The following is a 27,825-nucleotide window of genomic DNA, read 5'->3' as shown; positions in this document are numbered from 1 at the left end:
TCTTCTGTCAGGCTGAAATTTATTTTGCCTGGCCAAGTGTGAAACCACAGAGGGATTTGAGACTGTCAAGGCTGCGTCAGCCGGGTCCCAGTTGATGGGCAGACCGATAAAATGGGCAGATCAAAGAGCCGGTGGCCGTTGACCTCAGTCAACCCATCTGCGGCATTTCAGTCCCCAAGGTGGGAGTGTAACAAGCAGGAACGAGTGTGGTGGGCAGCTGTCTGCTGGGTGAGGTCCCTTGGTGACATAATAGGGAATTTGACAACCCCAGACATGTCCCCTGGACTACAAAATGAGAGAAGGGGCAAAAATTCAGCTTCGCAGAGGACACACCTTGAAATAACAGATCAAGTGTGGGATATTAAACTGCTTTTGCATCTGCATTTTTTTAAAGTGCTGATTAATATACCCATGTTAACTCCAGCTGTGGAATTATTAGCACCAGGTAACCCTGTCCCAAGTGCTGAGCTTGTGGGAGCAGCACAGGTAGAGTAAGCTCCCAGTGCGAATGTACTGTAGGTCCACGTTGTCTGTATGCTACTATTCCATCAAAGGTTGGCTGCTTATATATCGGCAAAAAAGAGGAAATGCATCATCGAAAAAGTGGAGACCAATCGGCATAGAAGGTGCACGTGCTCATTTATATATGCAGATGCAAATTTAGAAGTAGTTATTATAATTTAAATAGAAATACAGTACACCTCACCATAGTGTGGGAAGACCAGGTGACTTGCTCAGTCTGCTGTCCAGGTGCCAGGTATTGACGGGCAACTTCAAGACCCTTTAGCTCTTCCTTGTGGCGGTCCTTTATGTTAAACCGGATTTGGACTGGACACCTTCAAAATAGAGGACTGTCCTTCAGCAGCCCTTCAAATAAAGGACTGTCCTTTGTAAAAGAGAACACATGGCCACCCAGTCATATGGTCCAAGCTCAAGTACAATTTTGGCCACAGCACTTAGCACCCAAGAATGTCAACATTTTTATTGTTTGTTTTTTAAAACAAGTTACTAGGCCTTAAGGCTGCAAAATGAAGCTTGAATGTGTGTGGGTGGATCTGACCCCCACTCCCCTGGAGATCTTAGATACTGAGCCATCTCTCTGGCTTCCAAGCATTGTTCACATACTTTTGAGGCTAGCTTTATATCTAAGAGGGCTAGAAACATGTTTCTTTTTCTAAATGGAAGCCAAGGTTCTCAGGAAGCTAAATTTTGCACGTAGCAACCATGTTCTGCAGGTTTTCTGTGCTTGCACAGAATTGCAGCATGCAAACAGCCTCAGAGGCATCCAAAAAAGACTCTCAGTCTATTAGAGAGAGAAGCAGGGTATGCTCTCAGAAGTTCATCCTGAATGCCTCTTCATGGGCCTATTTTGTACCATTTCTGGGCCAGAAGGACAAACCAGAGACACTCGCAGGATTGCTATAAGAAAGGCAAAGCAGGAGCCTGGGATAAAAGAGACTTTCAGAGGGGTTACTTCTTTTTAAAAAAATCTCCAAGGCAGCGCTTTAAATGCAGTGGCTGAGGCTCTCTATGGACAAGAGCCCTCATCTGGCTGTGCCATCTAAATGCATCGGTTTGTGTCCTATGAACATTGGAAGCTGCCTTCTGTTGAGTCGGACTGCCGGCCCATCTGCTTGCCTAGTCAGACTTGCAGTGGCTCTCTGCAGTGGAGGCCAAGCCCCACCCCTGGAGGAACCTCCAGGAGGCTCTGCAGGCCAACGTAGGAAGCCAGATTAGGCCTGCAGGCAGAGCTTCTGCACCCCTGCTCTCCAGGGTCTCAGCCAAGGAGAGCTCCTACCCATCACCTACTACCACTTCATCCTCTTTTAATTGGAGGTGCCAGAGATTGAACCCGTGACCTTCCACATGAAAAGCACCTGCACTGCTATGGAGCCAGGGGCCCTCCCCTGAGTATACCAAGTCCTCAGGCTGCTGGTTTCCCTTGCACACGTCAGTCGGCCTTCTCAGGCCCGGTTGGTCTACATGCACAAATGTGCACACCCATGAGTGTCTCTGAAGAAAAGAAGAGACCCCAAAGGTGCATGAGGATGGCTTGGGGGGAGTGTGATCCCCAAAATATGCCCCACACCGTAACAGAGACAATGGTGGCGCTTTGTATGAAAAAGCTGAATTTGTTTACCTTTGTTTCTACAACCTCAGGCCTGAGGGCCAAAACTGGCCTGACTGGTGTGCCGGTCTGGCCCCCTGGGCTTCCCCAGTTGACCACGCCCCCTTTCCTCCAACCGCCTCATATTGCATGGTTTCCTGGCTTTTGCATGGTTCCTTTCCCCGTTCTAAAAGGTTGGAATGCCTCTCCTTGGGTTTAATTACTGACAGTAACAGCTTTAAGCTACAAGATGCTGGGACGTTTGGTACTTTGCCCCCCCTTTATCCTTCCGCCTTGCCCACCACTGGAATGCAGCCCCCGAAAACATCTCCAAAACTGAATTTGGCCCTTGGGTAAAACAGATCCAACCCCCAAACTCTGGAGGAAGAGTATCAAATGCACCATCCTCTGTGTGCTTCTGAGGTTGCCTCTCCAGTCCACATTTGTGCACTTGGTGCCCTTTTATCTTTTCTTCCACAAGTGCTCCAGACACACAATTTCCACATGTCCTGGGGCCTCACGTCACAGACTGAACTTTCAGGTTCGCGTCACATCACCTCCGGCTCAAGGCCCTGCACCGATGGAGTCCATCCAGCTGTTCAGCTGTCAACAATCAAACACAGGGAAAGTGTAGGGCAGCAGTTTCCAGGAATAAAGCGATGATCCGTCCCAGCAGAGGACTGTAGTCAGGGGGATGGGGGAAATCCACAGAGCCGGGCTTCAGAAATCAAAGCCACAAAGCAGAGCTTTCTCCTGACAATAAGCCACGGGTGGGGCTCTCCTGTCACCTTCTGCTGCTAAAAGGAATATCTTCTAAGGCGCAAAAGATGCCTCCCCCAGCAGGTTTCGGCCAGAGGTACATTGCTTATAATAACCTTTGAAGTGCTGGAGAGAAGGACACATCTGTCGGGGGGGGGGGTTGTTCTTCTAGGCCCGCAGACTGCTTGGATTTCTCGTACACTCTTCTACATAAGGAAGCATGTCTTCCTGAAATGAAAAGAGAAAGAAAAACTCAGGAACAGGGCCAGCCTAATTCAGTCTAGACTAGGCAATGTACGCAGCTGCCTAGGGCAGCAAAATTCCAGGGGCTCTTGCTAACTGGGAAACGCCTCAAAGGAGAACACAACCCCACCCCACCCCAACCCAGACCCATGGGACAACGTGATCGGAGGTGGGGACGTACGGATTTTGTGAAATCTGTTCTGTCCCTGTGTTGCAGCTTCTTAAGTGCCTTTCATTCCATTGTCTGTTCATTGGCAGCATTGGATTTTTTCCACTTTCCAGAATTTGTGAAAAATCCCATTTGCACAAATGCGCATTTGTGCAAGTTCGCATTTGGGTGAATTCACACTTGCAAAAATTCGCAAACCCCCCCAAATGTGCAAATCCCCCCTGAATGCCATTTGTATTTCCTATGAGGGAAATGCACATTTTTAGCTGGTGTTGTGTGTTTTTTAATGGGAACTGCAGTCCAACATCTAGAGGCCCACACAGTTCCCATCCCTGTCTCAATCTCTGCAGGGTGGGTCTGTTTCCCCAAAAGTGATGGATCCGGGTGCTTGGGGTGAGGAATCATTTGCCTGACATGGCCAGGTGCTTTCTCAAAACCCTAGTTGATTCCTGGCATTGGATCATTACGATCTTGAGCAAAGGCTCATAGTCATACTGGGGAGAGGCCACAGCTGAGTGGCAGAGTCCCTACTTTGCATGCAGGAGGTCCCAGGTTCAATTCCCAGCATCTCCAAGTAGGGCTGGGAATTTGCCCTGCCTGAAACCCAGACCAAGGGTCTGACTTCACATAAGGCAGCTGTCTGTGTTCCAAAGGATTTGCTACGAAACAGAAAAGACAAGATCCCCATTTAGAACTCAGCAAAACACACAAGGTGCAAGGGACTGTACAGAACTGTACTTGATCAATATAGTATATAAAAGAAGTAAATGTACAGCAGTTCATAAACATACATATAAACAAATAAGGTACACCTGATTATGCACACCAATTTACAGAAGAAGTAAATAATTCCAGTGCATATACATCATATCAAACGTATCAGGATCATCAAACCTATCAGTGCAATGGAGCCCCGGTGTGTTACCATTTTGACTAGGAATAGTCTTCCTCAGGAGCTACAAAGACCACTCATTTGAATTATGTATATAATATACTGTGAAAAAAAATGGTATCATAAGAAAAGAATTCCACTTCCTAAATATGATAAATATATTATTATATTATAAAGGCTTTACATCTCATTAGACCAGAGGTCGGCAACTTGTGGCCCTCCAGATGTTCTTGGACTACAACTCCCATCAGCCCCAGCCAGCATAGCCAATGGTGAGCAATATGGGACTTCTGGAGGGCTACAAGTTGCCTGCCCCTGCAAAGGAGCCAAAATCAAGAAGAAAGTGCCCTAGTCCTTAGGTTTTGTCAATAATGCAGCAAATCTGGAAATATTGGAGCATAGTGAGCTGGATCATGCACAGACGTTTTGTGAATCTCACCAGGCCTTTCTCTTTTACAGGTCTCAATATTGAGATGAACCCTCAGCGCTCTTCATATGCAAGCCCTGTCTCCTAACAAGCATGGGATCGGGAGCTTTTCGAGAAGCTGAGGTCCCTCACGGCCACCAGCGGACGAAAGACAATGCTTGCCAAGGAAAGGTCTTGCATTGAGGTGCCAAGGAAACGGGTTCCTTTTAGGCTTGGCCCGTAGTAACATGATGGGAGAGACCCAGCATGCTTATGCCACCCATGAAACCGAGTCCGGTGCCCAAGACAAAGAGATCAGCTTTGAGCAGTTCAGCAAGAAAGATGTGGGTGTGTTTGACAGTCGGTTGCTGGGGGGCTCAGAGTCATGTCTACAGAATGGGACTGAGAACGGATCCAACTTTGCTGGCATCAAGGACAAGGAGACTCAGAATCAAAGGGAAGCTGTGATCCGGCCCCAGCAAGCAGGCAAAATAGACTTCAAGTCCCTCCACAATAGGCCCAAGTTTCCCAGTGACAGCCCTTGGGGGACTATCAAAGGGAGCCCCCAGTCTCCCACGGGGAAGAGCCGAGCGAGGGAGAAGAACAGGCGGTCAGGGAAAGGTGAGCGAGGCCAGCAGCAGCTCTATCGGCTCACAATCAGCAATGCCCGGCCCAACCCAACCATCGGAATCGCTTACCCACAGCAGAAGGTCACCCCCCCAAAGAAAGTCGACGTTGGCCGAGGACCTGTCTCGGGAAGCTATCGGTTCCATGTCCCCAGCATCCCTGAAAGAGAGGTGGAACTCCAACAAGAAGATCGCGGCTTTGCCCGGTGTTTCCCAGAGGCCACCTCAAGCCATCTCTCTAGCAACTATACCTCACCAGCAGCAGCCACACGCCCCAACCATGGGGCGAAGGTACAGCCACCCATGGGTGTCCCTCATGAAAATCCTGGCGCCTACGGGCAGCTGCATTATCTGGAGTTCCAGGGTAGTGAGAATAACTCGTGGCCTTCGCCAGACAGAAGTCTCCCAGGTGCTAACAGTGGGCTGCCTACCCCCAAGCCTTTCCCCTTTCCCGAGAGCAGCAAATCAAGTGCTCATGGTTTGGGGCCGCTGTCGTTTCAGTACCCCTTCCCGCCCCTGCACAGCGCGGCGACGGAACCTTTCCAAGGGGATGCGCATGCTCAAGAATACGCTGATGTGGGGTTGGCCCCCAGCCAGCCTCCTCACGGTGCTTTCACCTTCCATTCTTCCTCCAGGGACTGGAAAGAGGAAACTCTCGGCAGCAGCTCCTATGACAATGTGGCTGTGGAGAGCAGGACTTACGCGCTGCCTCCTCCTCAGCCAGCCCCGTTTCTCCCATCACAGGTGCAAGGGCATCTGCCTTGCTACAAAGGAAGGAATGAACATTCCACAGACCACAATGGTGCTATCTCCCCTTCTGGTGCTATCGACCCGAACCCAAGCACTTTCCAAGAAAACCCTGCCATTTTCCCACCCAGTTTACATCTCTCCAGCTTGCCAAAGCCGATGGGTAAGAGGCAACCCTCGCCAAAAGACAGCGTAGCTAGTCAAAGGATACTGGACCCAGGGAGCGCTCTGAGAAGGAACATGCCACAGATCTCTCTCCCCCAAGTGCACTTTCAGAACAGGGCTTACGGTGGCCCCCTAGCTAGTGGAGTCGGGCCTGGCTCTGTGCCTTTCGAGAAGAGCCTTCCCACTCCAGTTCAGGCCCATCCCCGTCTCCTGCCACCATGGGAGGGAGGCAAAAAGACTTACTCCCCCGTGGATCAAAGCTCTGTAGCGTATCCGAGCCCCGTCGGTGGCCAGCTCTCATTCAGGTGCCATTCCGGCCTGGAGCAGAGGCATCACGCCAAGAAGCCCTGGCAGCATCTCCACCTGACCTCCACAATGCCTGGCCAGAACAGAATTGAGCTGTCTCGGAAGCTGGCTTGCCAGAAGCTTCCTTTCCCCCTCGGGATGCCAGAGTGGGATGGAAGTGGAAAGGTGCCAAAAAGCCCTGGCGGCTATCCCAGTAAAGCACTGCTGACCGGTGAAGGCGCCACCCTGTCAAGGCATGAGGCAGACTGCAGCTCCCCAAGCACTTTCTGCTTCGAAGCAGTGAAGGACAGCGAGCCTCTTGCCACCTGTGGTCCTCGGAGCAAGGCCCTCTTTTTTGGTGTGAGCCAAGCAGTGCCACCGGCATCTTCTCGCCTCCCCTCCACCCCGGCTTTGGTGTTACCACCAGCAGCCTTGGCTGCATCCCCAAGCGATTCCCCGCTCCCATCCCCTGCCCCCAACCCCACCGGCAGCAGCACCTGCTCCTCACTCTCATCCACGTCGAGCAGCCCGACCAGCCACGGCTGTGACGACGGCGTGGCGCTGGCTGCCTCCCCTTTCTCTCGCCATCAGTGCCACCCAAAGGACAGCAATAAAGCCTTCCACACCTCGGAGGCCCTGAGCTCCGCCGCTGGCCACTATCAGACAGCAGGCCCCATCAAGGCCTTTCACCTCTCCCAAGACACTGCCAAAGAAGACCTCCTTTACAAGGGCATCCCTGTGGACAGCCACTTCCCCAAGCTCAGCACGGAGACCTCCAAAGGGCGCCTGAGGGGCTTTGAGGTGGACCTGCCTCCGCCACCATATGCCTCCCATCACCTCTTGGCTGGCTCACTGAGCAGCGCAAGCCTTGACCAGCTGGATGTGTTCCTGACCTGCAAGCAATGTGACCAGAACTTCAGCAATCTCTCCTCATTCTTGGAGCACCGTCAGTTCTGTGGTGCTCACACACTGCTCCAGGGTCAAGCAAAAGACACTTCCCGGGGGGCAGGAAGCAGGAAGCAGCATATCACACCTCCCGAGTCCCTCAAGCACGCGCAAGCTAATCCGGGGCTGCTGCCTTCTCCCGAGCCTCAGTTGCAACTGCTTGCTTTGAACAAGGCGGCTGATTTCCTGGCAGAGGGAGAGGGCAAAGGGGAACCCAAGGATGACTCTCTAAAAGGGAACCAGCTAGGCAGCCTAGCTGCAACCCCCCTGCCGCTCAGCACTTCTGACTTGGAGATAGATGATGCCAAGCTTGACAGTTTGATCACAGAAGCTCTGAATGGGCTGGGGTACCAGTCGGATAACCCAGAGATTGACAGCAGCTTCATCGACGTGTTTGCTGATGAAGAACTGGCATCTGTGAAGGTCACCAATGGTGGGCTACCTTACAAACCAAAAGAGAGCTTGACTTCAGGGAAGAAAACGAAGCACACAGGGATGGATGAGAATGTGAAGATGTTAAGCGGCTATGGCAATCATCCCAGTGGAGACCCAGCAAAAAGTAGAACAGCAGGGAAGCAGCATGGGCATAAAGAGAGTGGGGCGAGCTGGTTTCCAGACCATGGAGAGGAAAGGCTCGAAATGCAGAAGAGCACAGCTCAAAATAAGGTAATGGATCCAGCAACGTACAACGGGGCACAAGTCAGTGCAAGCGCCCAACTCAAGGTACGAAGGAAGAACGGCAGTCGTTCCTTCCTGCCCATGAAACAGGTGGCCAAAGTGATGTCGGTTGTGAAGCAGCCCAAGAATGTCAGCCACGCTTCTTCTCTGAGCAGCCAACTCCGGGCTGCTGGCCCCCCTGTGGCAACCAGGGACTCTGCAAAAGATGTGAAGAGGCGGAAGCTGCGGAGCGGTACGTGGAGCAAGGAGCTCATTCACAAAATCGTCCAGCAAAAAAACAAGCTCCACAAACTGCGCCCGAAGAGCAGCAAAGCCACGCCAGCCCTCTCCTCCCTGCTCGCCGACCGCCTGCTTCCAGAAGCAAAGGACCACAGGTTTGGCGAGTACGAATACATCTCAGAGTCAGACGATGAGAGGGTGGAATACGCCAAACGGCACTGCCGGAGGAAGCTGGGGTCGAGATTCAGTGGGCGGCTGAGAAGCAGCTTCGGTCGGAGGTGCCAAGGGAGAGGGGGGAGGGAGAAGGAGCCGGCGTGGAGATATGGTCCAAGGAGAGACTGGGAGGAGCCCGCGAGGGCCACGCGCGAGGACCCAGGCAGGAAGGATGACTGCGTGGCCAGAGTGCGCAGGAGAAGCAGCCGGTCATCAACCAGCAGCTGCCAGAGCACAAGCGTATCCAGCGAAGCCAGCAACAGCCCCCAAAGCACTGAGAGGGCTGATTCAGACACTGAGAAGGAAAACCAGCAGAGGAAGAGACTCCTGCAGAGTTCCAGGTGTGCCGGACCTCTTCTGAGAGAACCACCCAATGTTCCCAAAAAAGAAACTGTAGGAAGAAGCCATAAAATGTCTTCTGACTTGTCCAGAGAGCCAAGCGGTGTTGACTCACACAAAACCAAGCCAGCAGCTTTCAAGGCATATGAGAGGGACAGTGCAGACATCTCCCCGGTCATTTACACACCAGAAGATGAAGGTTTGCTACAGACCCAAGGGAAGCCACATCACAGCAAAGGGATTCTTGGCAAGAACCCATCCATGCTTTTTTGTACCGAAGATTCAGAACAGTACAACAGGAGCTCTGGCCATGACCATGATAATTCAAGGACTTCGCTGAAAGTCCCAGAAGAGCCTTTCAGCATAGGAGTGAATCAACACTGCCACCACTTTGCTGCCTATAAAGGAGAGACTTTGAAATACCAGGCAGAAGAATTCATCACCCCAGTCTCCATTGATAACCAGAGCATTGTCAATGATGAGTGTGCCAGCTATGAACGAGTTGACATTAAGTGTCTGAAGAAGCAAAAGGAATTCATTGCTCCAATCCCTTGTTTCAGTGATAATCCCGTTGGCATAGGGACAACTGGGAGAGGACCTCACACGCTTGTGGATACTGCTGAAACATTTTATGGCTGCAAAGAATTGTCCAATGGCTATGACTCATCAGGCCTCTTCTCTGGGCCTCCAATCACTGAAGCAGCCTGTGGTGACAACATCTACTTGTGCCAGGGAGACATTGGCATCAGCTCCTTCAAGCAGAAGCACCATGAGACCATGCCCTATGAAGCCGATAATGAGCACAGCCAGGTATCTTCTCCTCTTAGCTTTGATTCTTCCTCAGTATTTGGGGAGCTCCCTGTCGCCGACTTCGATGCCACCTTATACGACAGCATGGCTTCAAGCAAGGACAGCTATGTTCCTTTTGAGTGTGCTGGTCATCAGCTTGGCAAAATGATCCCCTTTGACCAGCAGTATTCATCATTCCTGCAAGAAAAGGACTGGAACCTGATGGAGGAAGTCTCCCCTGTGTTGCCGGAAGACCTTGCCCAGTTTCACAGTCTCTCTGTTGAAAAACCAGTAGCAAAGAGGTACCCTGGTGATATCGACCAAATGTCTTTGCCCGAGAGGATTGCTGATTACAATGTGCCTTTCATGAGCAGTATATCGGATGATGAGCTGGAGATCAAAAGGTTGGTCACTGAGCTTGAAAGTCAGCTGCAAACGAGCAAACTTAACATGGAGGAGGCACCTGTCCAGCACCAAACGCCCAAACACCCCACCACCACAGAAAGGAAGGAAGCCATTCACCCATTTTTGCCCTTAACTCTGGACCAGGAGGAGGATGAAAAAGGATTATTCCTAATGGAGGCTGAGTTTGAGGATGCAACCCTCCTTTCTGCAAAAGCCTGTGGCTGTGAAAACATGGGGAATGAGAAAACACCACTTCCAACTTTAGATGGCAAGTATGGAAGCCACAGGGACCCTTGGCCATGTTCAGTGTCGTTTAGCTCATTTCAGCCCACCATTGATGTACCATCTGCTGCTGACCTGATACTGGCAGGTCCCTTTAGCTGCAAAGGAGACCAAGACAAGCTCCATGAAAACCTGAGGGATGTCAACATCTCTGGGGAAGATGACTTTAGGGAGATCAGGGATGAATCTACCTCAGTCATGCAAGATTCACACTTTTCAGACATACCTGACAACCTTGGGGCTCCCAACTATAGGGATCATTTAATGCCAAGCCCCAACCCATTGTTCCCTAAAACTCTGGAGGCCACTGAGCTAAACTTGCATGAGGCTTTGCCACCAAGAGCAGATGCATTCCCAGAGTTGCCACCAAAGGAGAAAACATTTGATAGCACTGCAGAGCTGGAATCATATGACCGCCAGGTTCCATGTTCACAATCGGAATTTGGGCTACCAGATGTTGGCATTCAAGAGTCCAATGGCAACTTGCCTTCTAATGCACAAAGTCTCAAGGACCCAGAAGAAAGGCCCTTTCACAAGACCAAGTCCCCCGAAACACTGGAAGGCACAGCACCCTTCCAAAGGGGTCAGGATGGTTCCATGCTTCCAGAAAAGGCCAAGGAGATTGAAAGCCAGACTGTTTGCCAAAGCCCAGCCCTCCATGACAAGGCTGGTGATGGGAAACATTTGCATTTTGATGTGTTGACCTTTTCTAAAGAGTTGGATGAAGAGGCAGAACATGAGTCCACACCCCAAACGAAGGCAGCAAACCCACTGCAGCAGCTGCAGTTGTTTGTGGCCAGGACAGTCAAAAACAATGAGGAGGACTTGCTGATGCCCTGTTTCCCAGTTCTGCATCCTACAACCCACCTGCCCGCAACTGCCAGTATCCATCCTGAACAGAACAAGGAATCTACGGGCAGCATGCAGAGAGAAGAGGTGGAAGAGAGCCCCACGTTGGAGAAAAGGAAGGGGTCCCTGCTTGAAGAATCTGAGAACATGACCAAAGCATCTGATCCAATTCAATTGTTTTTGGAACCAGGCAGGAAGGATCTTGATGAAAGGCTCTCCTGCGTTACAGAGCAAGCAGCAGGAGAGAGTCCTGAATTGTATAATAACGTTACAGAGGAGGAACAGCACCACTTAGAAGATGAATGTTCAGGGATGGGTGACATTAATATGTGTGCAGATGGCATCTCCCTGGAGCACAGTAACCTCTCGCCACTCAGCAACTCAATGGTAGCCTCAATGATAAGGGAGGAGGGAATGCAAGGCGGTCAAGTTACAGGAGAGGTGGAGGAAGACCGGGACAAGACAACCTTGGCATTTAGGGACCACAGAAAATCCCCCTTAAGCTCTGGATCGCTTAAGAAGGAAGTGCCCGGCTGTGCTTTGTCAGCCATGCTTAAAGGGCATGCTGCATGCTGCACTGCTTGGGGCAAGAGCTGCCATGAGGGCCAAACATTGGGGACTGCAAAAGCCCACCAGAGAAAAGGCAGTCGGGATCAGGTGGGACAGATGCAGCATCACCTGTCTTTGGCTCCCACCAGCCCTCCTGAAAATCAGTTTGAGGATGACTATCTCCTGCCTGGAACAGACTTCAGTTCAGGAACTGGCCCAGTTTCAGAAGAAGACTGTGTCTTGGGGAAGCAAAGCAGTCACCTTGTAGAAGATTCTCTGGATGGTTTCTCTCTGGACGTCAGCTTTGTTGATGAGAAAGACATGCTGAAAAAGGACACAGGCAATGTGACATGCTCTGACTTTGGAGTGCCACCGTCAGAAGAGGTTCATGCTGCAGAGGATGAGCACATTCCACTCCTTGCATGCAGTTTCTCCTCTAGTGCCGAGAAGACTGCTGTTGGCAACCACCTGCAGAGTCCTTCCGAGCACAGGGAATGGAATGGAGCAGTACCGTTCTCTCCCCTCATGCAGCGCTGCAGTGATGCTTCTCCCCTGCCCTTGGATATAACAGGCAGCATGCAGCACCATCTTGCCAAAGATGTGGCCCATGACTTGGCAGAACCCCCAAAGAATGTCCCTATGTACTCCACCTCTTCTCTGCACTCTGGTGACCTGGCACCTCCTCTTGTCGAAACAGAAAAATCCATGGATTTACAAACAAATGACTGCAAATCCCCTGGCAAGCTGCCGTTTAAAAAGAAGGGTCTTTCTGAAGAGCTCCCCAAGCATCAAGATCACGAAGACAGTTACATATGTTCAGCGAGGGACGTGATTGCCAGTTTGCAGCCACCATCCCTCCAAGACACCTTGCTTGGGCAGCCTCCCACAGAGACTGATTCTGCTCTGCTTACAGATGCAAGGACTAATAGACATGCAGAGTTAATACCAAGGCCTCAGGAGGCACAAGAAGTTGAAAGCTGCCCCCCAAAAGGGAGTAAAGTTCAACCCCAGCCAGGGATCTTAAGCGCAGATGTTGATGCTCAAGAGATACCAGTTGTCAATCCCACAGAAACAGCTAATGGTAGTGAGGTTGGCCTCAGGGCTGATCAATATCCAGAGACTGGATCCCAGAATGCTTCACAGGACATAGACAGTAAAGGCAACAGTTTGGAGAGTGAAGACTCTGAAGGGAAAGAGACAATGGAAAGGACTTCTAGCTGCATGGAGCAAGAAGAGAGCGAGGGTGGAAGCCTAAGAGACAATTCCGAGACAGGGCAACCGAAAGCAAAGAAGAGGACAAAACTGCCAGTCACCTGTGAGATTTGCTCAGCTTCTTTTAGATCCAAAACTGGGCTGATGAGACACAAAGCTGTGAAACATCAAAAGAAAAAGGACAGTGCTTCATTGCTGGAGTCGGATTTTGCTCCACTGGAAAAAGCATTAAAGACAAGCAAGCAACTCTCTAGGAAAAGCAGAAAGGCATCCACCAAAGAGAAAACATGCAGCTCACAAGTTTCAAGAGCAGCCAAGGGCCAGCCCTTCCCCAAATTCTACAGAAGCCAAAGAAAAGAACCCAGTAGAGAAATCCAAGAAGTTGTTAGCAAAGTGCTCAGTGACCTTAATGTTATTTCATTGGACATAACCCATGAGCTCGAAAGCACACATGGGCCAAGTAAAGAAATTAAAACCAAGTCCATGAGCTCACAGGCAGAGAGATCAGATGAGTTGGCCCTCAGATCTAGAAAAGAACCAAAGACAAGAAAAAAAGAGAGAGAGGTCAGTGCTGATGGATCAGAGAGTTTTGCTGGGAAGAAATTAAAGGGAAAGGCAAGGAAAGCCAGAGTGATTTCAGATCAAAATGAGATCATCAGACCTCATCTGCAGACTGAGACCCTTAAGGTATGCGCTAACGTAACTCCCTGCACTGTTGATCTCATTCTGACCACTGTCACTGAAGAACTGGAGAGCAGCTCCACCTCAAAAGAAGAGCAGGCCAGCGTGCAGTCACCTTTGCCTTCTCGCCCTTTGACAGTCACAGAAATGGAAGATGTTGGTGAAAGAATATCCTCAGCCAAAGAGAAAGCTGGACAAAAGCCTCTTCAGGATGTGGAGAGCTGCCAGGAGCGGGCAAAAGATCCAGAGCCAGAAGCCAAACAGTGCGCACAAGAGAGCTGGCCAAGTGGCTCCACAAAAGAAGCTAAGGAAATGTTGAGCAATGCCTGTGAAGAACAGGACAATGACAGAAGCAGAAAAGACCCTGAGTCAAAGGAGAATCCTTCCAAAGAGATGGACTGTAGAAATCAAAATAACCTAGTGGTATATATACCAAGCCCCAATAGACTAGAACAGTCCTGTCATGCTGGAGCTGCTGAAAAGAATTTCCCTGAAGTCATAGCTGAGAAAGCATCTGATGCTGGTGGCCTTCACTCTGTGGATTCCAAGTCCTGGAGAATGGAAGAGCTTCAGCCAAGGAGTGAGTCCCATGGTGATGGTACAGCAGAGCCAGACCTGCAGAGTTTGTTTGATGATGACTCTACATTTTCACAGCTTTTCCCCAGAAATGACCACTTTGCCCGTAGGAAGTGCACACGCGTGTATGGAAAGCGGACCAAGAAACCCAAACCCATTGCAGAAGTGAACACCAGGACAGAAGGCATGACAGACCTCTTTACGATCCGGATGGCTTCAGATCTTGGTGAAACCAGCTCTTTCTGTGTCACCAGGGAGGATCCTTGCGAGTACGACACCATCTCCATTGATGACGCTTTGATGCTCGACATGTGTCACGGCAGCAAAGCAATGGCAAGTGACGTCAGTTCCGGATCCGCCAAAAACACGGCTCTGCAGCCAGATACCGGACGAAGGGAAGAAGTTACTGATGTGAAGAATGGTGGTGCATTAAGCTTCCTGTGCCAAAGGAGTCCAACAGGGGCTCTTCTGAGCTTGAGTAGCTGGGGTAGTCTTGAGAAGAAAGAAGAAAACATTTCTGCTGATGGAGCACTGCTCAGCCCACCCATGGAGCTCACTAATGGATACTCAGTGATGGAAGCCAGTCCAGAACCTCCTAACCTGGAAGAAGAGTCCTACGACACTAGAACGAATGAAAGCCCATGCTCGCCTGTGTTTCATACAATCGATCTGGAGATGTTGAATGCAAAGTTTGAGATGACAGATGTGTGCTTCTACAGTGTTGGGGAAGATCATCTCAGTCGCACAGATGATGAATGCACCGTAGGTTTCAAGTCAACATCGGTCCTGCAAGGCAGACCCATGAAAAATAAGCTAGAAGAAGGAAAGCAGGGGAAAACCCGTAGTGATTTGAACCTCAAGGTGAAAGACAAACAATACAAATGCAAAGTATGCTTCCAATGGTTCCTTACTTTAGGAGAACTGGACTTTCACAAGCTCACCCACAACCCTTCCCCTCCTCCGACATGTTACATGTGTGTCCAGAGGAAATTCAGCTCAAGGGAACAGCTGAGGGACCACTTAAAGGAGAAGCATGCCAGAAACAAAGCTGGCCTCTGGGCCTGTGGGATGTGCCTGAAGGAGATCTCAGATGTCTGGATGTACAACGAGCATTTGCGAGAGCACGCCACTCAGTTTGCCCGGAAAGGCCAGGCTCAGAAAACGGTCCTGGGGTTGCCTGGCTGTTTCGGTGAAGATGATGCAGCTGTCACCCGCTTCCTGAACTCCATTATGTGTCGGAAACCCAGCCAGCCCTCCAAGCATGCCGACGCCAGAAGCAGAGCATCTGCTTGCAAAGAGCGCAGAGCCCCCAAAGAGCCCCCTGGGGAAGAAGCAGTGGTCAGCAAGGACTCCTTGGAGGCCCCCTTCAGAACGAAGCCACCGCCGGCCTCCCCCAAGGCACCAGCAGCCCCGTCTCCAGACCCTGCACCCAAGGTGGATGGGGCTCCGAAGCCCGTGCCCATGCACCCCGAATGCAAAGATCCCTCTCGCGATTGCCACCACTGTGGGAAGCAGTTCCCCAAGCCCTTCAAGCTCCAGCGCCATCTGGTGGTGCACAGCTTGCAGAAGATCTACCTGTGCCACAAGTGTCCGATGTTCTACCAGGAGACCAAAGAGCTCCGGAGCCACCTCAGCCAAGAGCACGGGACGGCCGAGGAGATGGACATCAAGCACACCACACTCTACGCCTGCGAGCTGTGTGCCGACGTCATGCATGTCATCAAGAAGTCCTTCATCTGCAGCACCTGCAACTACACCTTCTCCAAAAAGGAGCAGTATGACCGGCACATGGAGAAGCATCTGGTGGGAAGCAGCAAGACCTTCAGGTTCCGAGGGGTCATGCGGCCCGGAGCCTCTGCTAAGGATGGGGATAAGAAAATCAAAGAGGAGGCACGCCCAAGGGAAGATGTGCCAATGGCCAAAAAGAAGAAGGGTGCCCACCACAGCAGCTCACTTGCACCAGGGTCACCTCGGCACTTGGATCGTACCCACACAACCCAACTAGCCAATGAATCCCTGGTGCCTCCTTGTGGGCCTTTGTCCATGGCAGCCAATGGGATCACAACACAGCCTGCCCAGACCACTGTGAAAACTGAAGATCCAGTGGGTGGCTTCCTCAGTCCCTTGGCTGAAGTAGAGAAATCCCCTTTTGATAGCCTGCCCCCACCCCCTCCTCTTGCACCTAAGGATGAATCAAAGGACCCAGAACCCAAGCACAACACTGCACTTTCCACAGGACTGCAGATGAAAGGAGACTCCCCCGGTGAGAATCTGTCTTCTTTCTTAGACTCTTCTGATGCTGTTAGCATTGATCTTGCCAGCTTAGCCCACAACAAGCTGGTGGCAGCCTCAACAAAGCTGCCCCTAGCTCATCTCTCTGGAAAGCACAACAAGGAACCCGATGTTCCAGAAAACGTCACCTTGAGCAGTAAAGCAGGACATGCCATGGGGACGTGGGACGGTCCACATTTAGAGGAAAACCCTGTGAGCAAGAAGCCAGAGCTCTGTGCTGCAAGTCCTGAGGCTACGGAGTGCAAGGAGTCTCCTAAAACATGGTGGGATGGCAACCCTAACCCAAATGAAACAGCTCCTCAGGGAATGCCTACCAAGGTGCTGTTGCCTGAAGCTGCCTTCCATGTGTTGCCTCTGAAGGACAAGACATCGTCGCCTGCCCTAAACCGGCCCTCCAAAGAGACTCCTTCAAAGAAGGTCTCGGTTGGCCAGGCCCATGCTGAGAATGCTGCTAGCATCCACTGCTCCCTCGGCAGTGCAGAGGAGGCTCAGAAGCCCCCCTCCTTAAAAGACAAGGCACTTCCAGACACGGATGCTGCTTTCCCCAAAGACAACGGCACCCCCGTTGGCACGAAAGAGACAGGAAGCAACCCGACCAAGCCTGGGAGTGGCTATCTCCGAAGCGAGGCGGCAGGCACTCTGGCGAAACACAACCATTCAGATCCCAGCAAAGGCCAGGAAAGGCTGATGGTGAATGGGCTGGCCAAGTTTCACCCCAAAAAGCGGAAAGAGCACAAGTCCTCCCACAAAGGGAGCTCGGCCTCCCGGGAGAACATTGAGGGGGACGGAGGTAAGAAGAAGAAAGCCCGGATGCAGGATGCAGCCAGGGGTGACAGCATTGGAGGCTTCAAAAGGGCGGACTGGCCAAACAGTGAGGCTTTGGCACTCTCCCCTCGAAAGAGGGACACTCACTGCAACAAACTGACCCCCAAGTTGAAGGTGTCCATGGCTGGCGGCCAGCTCAAAAAAATGGTGCTGGACCAGTGCTTTCAGAAGAAGGCGGAGATCCGCCATGCCAACGGAGACGCGAGACGCAAGAAGGACATCTTGGGCAGCAAGGCCTTCCACCACCTCTTAGCCAAAGACCCCTCCACCTCCTTGCCCAGTTCTTTAAACAGGCACAGAGCTGTCCAAGGTGCTAAGCTGCCGGACTCTCACAATTACAGGACAGCAGAATCCCAGAACAATCTCTTAAGCCAACTGTTTGGGCAGAAATTAACTAGCTTTAAAATTCCTTTAAGGAGAGATACTTCTGAGTAATTTATGAAAGTGACTTATGGTGATCCTTCGCTGCTTTCATGGGGTTTGCAAGGGGGGGGGAATTATCAAAGCATTAAATTCGTTTGTGTAGCATGATTTCTCTGTCTAGCTTAAATGAACTTGCACTGCAGCCTCTGAAATAGTTTTGCTTTGTGACTTACTAATCTACTTTAATTCACCTGATTTATCATGCAAATGCTAGAACTTTGATGTTGCTGATGATTTTCACGAACTAAAACTGTAATCGCTTTGGGCAGAGCAAAGCGTCAAGAGGAAATGCTTTATTGGAGAAGTGCTGAGGTTATAAGGGATACTTGCAAATCCCAGCCCCCTTTTTAGACTGTGTCTCTGTTATCATTGTACAAAGTACTTGAAAAGATGAACTTCATTTCAGAGACGTCTTATTCATAAGGTGCAGTACACTGTAGAAAGCTTTTTCCCCCCCGTCCTGGAGATTTTGCACAAATAATCCCAAACGATTTCATTCAATTGGGAACCAGCCTAAGACATGATACAATTTAAAAAAAATAATAAACTAAGAATGAAGCAGGCCACAGTTTTGAAAGACAACCATTTCCAAGAATGTGGCATTAAGAAAGAACTTGTATGGCCATGACAGGTGTTTTGAAAGTTACTGTCTTTATTAGACCACTGTAGATGTTGCCGAAAGGGATTTTTAAAAATGTTTATTTTTTAAAAGAGAAATGTATGTGCCCCCTCTAACCTAGCTAAACTGCACCTTGAAGATTTGTGACATAGTTTCTTATTAATTATTGTTTTAATTATTAATATTTTCTGGCGAGAAAACTGTGCCAACTTACCACCCCCATGCAGTACTGTGTCCTAATGACCTGTAACAAATCATTTTAAACAAACAAACTCTTACTGTATTGAGGTAGTTGCTAGACTTGGTATGGGCTTTATACTATGCAGTTAACTGGTGCTATTTTTATTTTTGTAATGTGAATACAGACAGGAACACACACACACACACACACACAAGCCAAGGAAAAAGGGGAAAACTTGTGAAAGATATTAACAGTTGCCTGTATAAACCTAACACAGAGAGTGCAGGATGGTGTTATCATGAATATTCTCCTGCAAATGCTAATACTCCGCAGTGTATTCAACAAAGGTTACTTCTTGAGGCTTGAATCTCAGGTGCAAAAGAAGACTTAGAAGATGATCAACTGTTATTAGGGGACCTCCAAGGTCAAGGCGGAGCAGGAGGGGCAATGCACTGAAGGGGTTGCGGGCACACTCTCAGAATACTTTGCGTGTGTCTCGCAAACTATATTTGTTTTGTTTTGAAGATTTTTTAAAGGAATTAAATGGCTTTATCCTGTTAATATGTACCTTTACCATTCTTTGTGTAAAAAAATATATAGTACGTTAATTATTATACGTCGGGTGCAATGCATTATGTTAAAAGTTTTTATTTTGATATTTGTCAGAAAGCAGAGAAAAGTGCAGAAGATGCCTTTTGGGGTTTTTTATAATGTTGTATGGGTGCTGTTTGAGCACCTCTTTTAATATTGTTGAATAAAGTATGAGATGAACCATACAAGGTGGTACTGTAAAATGGGGGCCCAGATTTATCCTCTCAAATATAGTCCAATATTTTCACAGAAGCTCGTCGGTCTGTGTGGCGTTTTTCAGGCAGTCTGCTTTTATTGCTTTCTTATCCTTTGGGGGTGCAATGAGAGGTTGGGCATGGTGGAGGGGATGGCTGTATGATGAATAGGCCAGTCTTCACTACCACATAGCGGTAACAAACTAGGCAAAGGCACAATTAATCTGTGGGACCCATTACCTTAGGATGTACTGATTGTGTAAAATCTATTCCATCAGTGTTTGTTGGATTATCAGGTGCCTTTTGTTCCATCATCCGTGCATTGCCGGAACCGGGGGGGTTTTTCTGTTCCCAAATGTGTGCAAATTCGCTTTTGCAGAAATCCGCATTTGCACAAATGCGGACATGCAAAAAATGTACAAATTCCACACTTTACCCTATGGGGGACATTAAGTGTTTTGGGCCAGGTTTTTATTATTTTGCATATTTTTCTATGAGAGGAAGTTAGAAAAACGGTCTACAAGTCCACAGAAACTGCCGAGTGGGGATGGGGGGGGAGGATCCTGCTGTGGAATCCATGGGTCGGGTTCATGAAAATTCTAACTCATTTGGTTCCATTGTGGATTTCTCTGATATCCCTGCCACTGATGTAGGATGTTGTGATGCTATTGCCAAATAATTTTAAAAGATTACTGATGAATCTGTATTAGTGGCTACTCAACTTCCATGTTCAGAGATGATGGAGACTTGTGATGCCACTCTGAGACCCCAGATTCAAGACAGATAGCAGGAAGGACTTCTTCACACAACACATAGTTAAACTGTGGAATTCGCTGCCACCATATGTACTGATGGCCACCAATTTGGATGGCTTTAAACGTGGATTAGACATATTCATGGAGGAGAAGGCTATCAGTGGCTACTTGTAATGATGGTTGTATGCTGTCTCCAGTATCAGAGGCGGTATATCTATTAACACCAGTTGTGGAGGAACACATGCAGGAGGGTGCTGTTGCAATCGTGTCCTACTTGTGGGTTTTCCACATGCAGCTGGTTGGCCACTGTGTGAACAGAATGCTGGACTAGATGGACCCTTGGTCTGATCCAGCACGGCTCTTCTTCAGTTGAATCCTACAGGCAGTGCTATGTTCTCCAGCATGCTTGGCCCACAATTTATTCATATTTATAACACATACCCTGCCCTTCTGTCAAAGGTCCCCCCTAGATGGGTCTCGGATGCTATTTGGTTGGGATTTGCTATATAAGTTCCAGCTTCTAGTCCTTTGCTACTTGGCTCCCTGATTGTCCCACCTTGTCTCCTGTTTCATGACTCCATTCTTACACTTTGGTACTATACATATCCCCAGTTCTTCTTACTCGCATCCCAAATCAAGCAAAAGGAGGAGGGGGAACTAGTTTTTGTGAATTAAGCAAATGTGGGCAGATAAATTATCTGTAAAGGGGGGGGGGCGTTAAAAATTAAATGATTGCCTTTCCATGACTCGTTCTGCTTTATTCTAGCCATAGGGGTAGCTTATGCTTCCCTTTGTGACTCTCCACTGTGCCTGCCTGTCTGAACTTTGGGAAGTCATTGGCAGATAGAGAGAAGCATTCCAACTGTGTGCCAAACAAAATCTGTGTCACAGGAGGCTCCATTGCATCACAGCTATCTTTTCTGCTGATGGGCACAAGAAAAGCCCACCAATTCTTTATGCAGCTTACCACAGATAGGAGCATTCTGCTACATTTCATAATGCATAAGGTTTTAAAAAAGAAGAAATGTGTGGAATTATACAAGGACTTGGTCGCAGAATAGAGGGAACATCTCCCAGGACAGTCCTGGTCAGTCTCCCTTTGTCCTCAGGATGACCTCTCTGTGTGCCTTCCTGAGATCCAGAGGCAGGGAGGCCACCACAAAGAAACGGGTATATTATATTCTTTAATTACTGCTCCAATCATAACATTTAAACACTGTCAATGAGAGATAGCTCATAACCACAGGCTAGAATCCTGCCACTTGGGGCTTGTAACTAAAACTGCAGGATTAATTTGATTAATTGATAGAATTATTTTCCAAACCACTCTTTTGTTTATGGCGGCTTAAAATGCTCACCGCCCGCGCCCTCACAGAGTGTTGCGAAGTAGAGATAAAGTCTGGCTGAAAATAATTAGTACGGCTTAATTTAGAGAGGGGAGAGAGAAAAAACCAACCTCCCCCCCAAGAAACTTGTCAGGAAATATACAGCAGCACATATTTTGCAAGCAGGCTTTGGCAGGAAATATTACAGGGTTGGAAATGGGACTTCGAGGCTCCGTCCCTGATATATGGCGCTGTGGATGCAAATACACCAGAGAGAAAAATAGTCCGTACCTGTTCCTTACAGATTTCTACCTCCTCCAGATTAATAGCATTAAGTGCTTTCAAAAGCAACAGGCCCCTTTGAAAGTCCTCGGGCGGGCTTAGAAATAGCCGCTTCTAGGTGGCAAGTGACACTCTAGGGCAGCAGGGAGCTCCACATCATATCTGATTTTTTAAAACACCAGAAGTAGGGGCTCAGGATGGCATTATCAGCCATGCCCAGCCAACCTATCTATCCTCTAGGCCAGGAATGGGGAACCTGTGGCCCTCTAGATTTCATTTGACTCCAGCTCCCATCAGCCCCAGCCTGCATGGCCAACAAGCAAGGATGATGGGGGTTGTAATCCATCCGGACATCAAGAGGGCCGCAGGGTCCTTAAACCTGCTGTAGTCCCAGGTGTGCAAGTGCCAACTAGGATTACAGGCCAATGAAGAAAGGGCACTCTGCACATGCTCAGGGGTTCACTGTTTCTATTCCTTCACATTTCCCAGGCTGAAATGGGTTCTGGACTTAAACCCTGGCCCACATTACCCCTGTGCTGATAGCAGTGGAATTTATTTTCATTGAAGCTACAACGTTTGAGGCTTTTTAATTTTGGTGAACAAGGGAGGACATGATGGTAGTTTATAAAATGATGCCTGGTATGGAGAAAGTGGATAGGGAGACATTTTTCTCCCTCTCTCATAATACAAGAGCTTCCCATGAAGCTGATTGGTGGGAGATTCAGGACAGATAAAAGAAAAGACTTCCTCACACATCGCATAGTTGAACTATGGAATTCACTACCACAAGACATAGTGATGGCTACCAAATTGGATGGCTTTAAAAGGGGGTTGGACAAATTCCCAGAGGAAAAGGCTATCAATGGCTACTAGTCCTGATGGCTATGTGCTACTTCCAGGATCAAATACTAGTCACTGGGGGGTGGGCGGGGACCGGGGAGGCAAAAGAAGGGGAGGGCAGCTCAGTACTCCATGGCTGCGCAGCTGAGTGATAAGCAAGCCATAAAGGCCTGGAAGAGTAATCTGGGAGTTCCTCATCAGATGGGGGGGAAGGGGGATCAGGGGGGGCATGAAACCTGGGAGATGGTGTAAATTGTGATCACCTTAGGAAGCTTTGCAAGTAGGGAACCACAGCGGAGAGACGAGTGATGGCAGACAGCCCTAGCCTGTTTCCTGTATGGGACACCCACATCTTTGGCCACTCCAAGGAAGATGAGCAACTCTACAGGTAGAAGCTTGCCTCGGAATGCCAGTTGCTGAGGGGAACAGAAGCCGGAGGGTGCTACTACATTTGCACTCGTGTCCTGAACATGGGTTGGCCACTGTGCCCACAGAACGCTGGTCTAGAGAATCCTTTGAGCTGATCCAGCAGGGCTCTACTTAAGAAGAGCGTTGTTGGATCAGACCAAGATCCATCCAGTGCAGCATTCTGTTTATGCAGTGGCCAACCAGCTGCCTGTGGGAAACCCCCGAGCAGGACATGAGTGCAGCAGCACCCTCCCACCCATGTTCCTCAGCATACTGCTTCTGATACTGGAGGCAGCACAGAGCCATCAGGACAAGTAGCTACGGATAGCCTTCTCCTCCAGGAATGTGTCCCATCCCCTTTTAAAGCCATCCAAATTGGTGGCCATCAGGACATCCTGTGGAATTGAATTCCATGGTTTAAGTATGCACTGTCCTTCTGTTCTGATGAACTGCCGGCTGTTGCCTTGGTCCCATGGGCCAGTCTCTCGTCATGAACCCAAGTCAGCACTGGAGCCCCCTGTCCTGATGCTCAAGGTCGACATCGAGTGATCATAGAAGGAGAGTGTTCAGGGCAGCGCCTTCAGCAGTGGAAGCCTATGGATACCCCCACCGTTTTAGAGAAAGGGAACGCAGCAGTGGGGGCTGGTGGCTCTGATTTCAGTGGGCATTTATTTATTTATTCATTCATTCATTCATTCATGTCATTTCTATGCCATCCAATAGCCGAAGCTCTCTGGGCAGTTCACAAAAATTTAAATCACAATGCACAACGTAAAACAATATTAAATATGAAAGCTTAAAACCACAATATAACAGTACAACCAGAACAAAACCTAGCAGCAATGCAGATATTTAAAATACAGATTTAAAACACCAAAGCTAAAAGACTAGGAAGCTAAAATGCTAAAATACTGGGAGAATAAAAAGGTCTTCACCTGGCACTGGAAGGAATACAGCATAGGCGCCAGGCGAACCTCTTTAGGGAGCTCATTCCACAGCTGGGGGCCACAACAGAAAAGGCCCTCCTGGTAGCCCCCCACCTCACTTCCTTTGGCAGGGGCTCGCGGAGAAGGACCGCTGAGGATGATCTTAGGGTCCAGGCAGGCACATATGGAAGGAGGCAATCCTTTAGATAACTGGCCCCAAACTGTTAAGGGCTTTGAATGTTAATACCAGCACTTTGAATTGGGCCCAGAAATGGACTGGCAGCCAGTGCAGCTGGAGAAATACAGAAAGATTCCATCCTGGATTTCAGTGCTGAACCTTATCCCCAAAATGTGTTCAGCACCTTGGATAGCTCCTTCAGAGTTCTGGCTGGTTCTGACTGAAACCCAGAATGGATTCACAGACCCACCAAAATTGGAGCCACTCGCCTCCACTGGAACCCAGGCCCTTGGACCAGGGCAGTATATGAAGAAAACACAAAGCCACTTTCTGCTGAGTCAGACGCTCATCCCAGCAATGTCTGCCCTGAATGGCAATGGCTCTGCACAGCAACGGGCAGAGAAATGCCTTTCTCTGCACTTGCCAAGACCATTTTGATTGGAGCTGCCGAGATTGAACCTGGTACCTTATGCATGCAAGGCAGGTGTGTTGCCCCTCAGCTATGGCCTCTTCCTAACAGACTGGCTATGGCAAACAGCTGAGTGGAACCTCAGTCTCCAGATCGGGATGGAAATGCGCAAAGCTCTAGGCCAGCCTCACCCAAGCCAGCCAGCACGGCCACACTGGCTGAGAACAATGGGAGTTGTGATCCAATATAGGTCTGGAGAGTACCAGGTTAGGGGCAGGCTGCTTCTAGGCCAGCGGTTTTCCAGTGGTGTTCTGGGGCACCCTGGGGCTCTTCGATGAGAAAGTCAGACAAGCTTCCCTGGACAATAGCTTACCCATCCTTACTGACTTTCCCCTGCAATGGGCATCACTGTTGGGCGGGGCCAGCCCTACCATTGGAAGCAGTCGTCTCAGGCAGCAGATGCTGGGAGGTGGCAGCAAAGTGTTGGAAGTGAGGCCTGTGTGCCATGGAGCCTCCCCTATGTTAGCCTACTTCAGGTGCAGGGAGGCTGCTGCCTCATTGTCAGTGTTGAAGATAGCCGGCCCAGTCGGCTTTTGTACCTGGAACAGGAGGGGGCACCATCTTGTCCTTCGCTTCAGGCAGTGAAATGTCTTGGGCCGGCCCTGCTGTTGGGTGTGTCCTGGTGACAATTTCCATTTGCAGGTCAGTGGTGAAGCCCAGCCAGCCTAGCTGGCCCTCGACATGAAGGCCCTACATACCTCGGAACACGTGGAAGCACATGGGGGTTTCTTTGCAGGTGATGTGGAAAGTATTCCCGTATTTAAAAACTAAGTCACTTGTCCCTGGCCATCTGCCCCACACATTTGGGAAGGTTGCCAGCCACTTCTACGGAAGCAGCATGCAAGTCCGCATGGAGGTTTCCATCCCTCTCTGCCTCGGCTGCTAATATAGTTTTTGGTTCCATTGACATGGCTTTGGCTCAGCCACCAAGAAGGTATTTCTAGACTGGGAGCTCCTTAGCCTCCTTATTTTCTCCCAGTGTAATTTCCTACGCACACACACATGGTACGTGTTGATGAGCCACGTCCCTTGCAGTTCAGCACTCTTGGCAGAAATCCGTGAGGGCATAATAAGGAGATTTGCAGGACCTCTGCCAGAGCAGGTGATCTGCCCAGTTCTGAGCTCTTGCCTGGGAAAAGAAAGAAAGAAAGAAAGAAAGAAAGAGCCCCTATCCATCAGTCAGACTCAGCTCCCTAAAGCTCTCAAGTTTGCTGAGCCCTGCTTTATCGCTGAGCGTTTCGGATGCATTTGACACCTGGAAGATTGCAGAATGCTGCTGTTGTAATTCCAATGAGGAAGGAGATGCAGAATGGCTTAGAGCAACTACAGATTAACTGGAGTTGCACCGTGGGTGTGCATTGGCTGGAGTGGGTGGGGAGAGGAGGCAAAGAAAAAATAGGGGCAGGAAGGGGAGGGGAGCAGAGGTGCAACTTGGCTAACAACCACTGCTACCCTTGTAATGAGAAAAGTGGCGGAGCTCCAACCTGCCTGGAGAAACTCTTCTCCCTAACTCAGGAGCACAGAACCTCAGGCCCAGCAGCCAAATGCAGCCCTCTGGGTCTACCCAGGTGGCCACACCCCCTTCCCAAGGCCCCACCCCTCTCCTGCAGCCACTGATTGTTTGCCGGTTTCCCGGCTTTCCTGCAGTTTTTCCCTCATTCTAAAAGATTTACGTGCCTCTCCTAAGGCTTAGTTATGGAAGTAAGAGCATAATGCTGGTATTTTTTTGTATTGGGGAGCTCACCCCCTTTTGCTTTTTGCCCCCTGCTAGTGTGCGACTCCAAGAGCTTCTCCAAAGCTGAATTCGGCCTCAGGCTGAAAGAGGTTCAACACCCCCTGCCCTAATTCTATGTGGTCACACACTTGCACTCTGGATTCATCTGGGGTCAATTATTTTGTTTGATTACAAAAATGTCAATAGCGTCTTTCATCGAGTGATTTCAGATTAGAACATAAATGCCATCTCCCGACCCTGTTCAAGCATCACACTAAAATAACAATAACACCAAGAATGTTCAAAGTGCTTCACGTGCATTACCTAGCAATGGCCTCTTCGCACCACCCCTCTAAGGCAAGTTAGCATTATTCCCTCCATACTGCAAATGGGGAGGCAGAGAAAGAGCAGCTTGCCAGGGGCCACCTCGTGCATCCATTGCAGAGGGGAGATTTGACCTGGGGAGCTGTGCAATTCACAGCCAGGGCGGTGCACCAGCTCTCCAGCACTAGCAATGTATGCATTTTCACCCCCAAAACCACCGGCATGGGCCAGAAGGTTGCATTTTCAGCAGGTGTGTCGAATTTCTGTCATCCCAAGGGCCAAATTCTGTTTTGGAGATGTTCTCAGGAGCTGCATTTCAGAGGTGGGCCAAAGGCAAAAGGGGCCGAGCCAAAAATGCCAGCATATTTTAGCTGAAAGCTCTTAGGGCACAATCCTATGCACACAAAGGCAGGAAAAAGGCCTACAACTCCAAAATTCCCCAGTCAGGCATGCTTTTTCTGTCTCAACGAGCACAGGATCGCACCCCGTACTGCCTTAGGAGAAGTATTTCAGCCTTTTAGAATGCGGGGAAAACATGCAAAAGCCTGAAAACCACTAAATTGGCAGTCGGAGGAAAGAGGGTAGAGCCAGGGGGAGGAGAGGCAGATTAGGACCGGGGGGGCATATTTGGCCCACAGGCCTGAGGTTCAACCCCCCTCATTACATTCCAGTTTGAATGTGGTGCTCAGAATGGTATAGCCATATAAAGAGGGCCTTGTGTGTCAAGTCAAAGCATTGACCAGCCTAGCCCAGTGTTGCCGACTTCGACGGGCAGTGGATCTCCATGATCTCCGGCAGACCGTTGGCTTTCCCGGTTCCACCACCTCCCTGCCAAGGAGGAGAAGGCAATCCCACATCAGTCCAAAACATGCACACGACTCGTTCACACCTGGCATTTTTAGGTGGATGCATAAAACCGGGTAGGTCTACACTTTTAAACAGTGATGTATAGGAAGAGGCCCAGGACTTGGAAATGGTGGTGGTGGTGATTAATGTTGTTGTTGTTGTTGTTATTATTATTATTTCATTTCTCTACCACTCAAAAGCTGAATCTGTCTGTGCACTTCACAAAAATTACCAAAAAAGCCCATAAAATACAAGACCATAAAACATAGTATAAAATGTTTAACATACAACTTTAAAACCATTTAAACAGCTGAAACAATGTTAAGATACTAGACCTGATGAAGACTTATGCCAGAAATGCCCCATCATATGCCATTAAATTACTCCTGTTATTCCTGTTCATCATCATCATCATCTAGAATTATTTATTATTTATTACTATGTTTATATCCCACCTTTTTTCCTCCTGCAAGGAACCCAAAGCAGCTTACATGTTC

General features: G+C 49.4%; 1 protein-coding gene across 1 annotated transcript; it reads left to right on the top strand.

Moving 5' to 3' along the window:
- The first annotated feature begins 4,824 nt into the window (after positions 1–4,824).
- On the top strand, positions 4,825–19,374 carry ZNF469 (zinc finger protein 469). The gene is made up of 2 exons (XM_084812410.1): positions 4,825–8,967; positions 9,016–19,374. The coding sequence occupies exons 1-2, from the start codon at positions 4,825–4,827 to the stop codon at positions 17,686–17,688; spliced, it is 12,816 nt and encodes a 4,271-aa protein (XP_084668536.1). The 3' UTR covers positions 17,689–19,374.
- Positions 19,375–27,825: the final 8,451 nt, after the last annotated feature.

Source organism: Heloderma suspectum, chromosome 8 (assembly GCF_057233095.1).
Source record: "Heloderma suspectum isolate Gila_16-S chromosome 8, 16-S_ref, whole genome shotgun sequence".
NCBI classification, from domain to species: Eukaryota; Metazoa; Chordata; class Lepidosauria; order Squamata; family Helodermatidae; genus Heloderma; species Heloderma suspectum.
The sequence above is the reverse complement of the archived record's forward strand: the minus strand, read 5'-3'. Positions and strand labels throughout refer to the sequence as shown.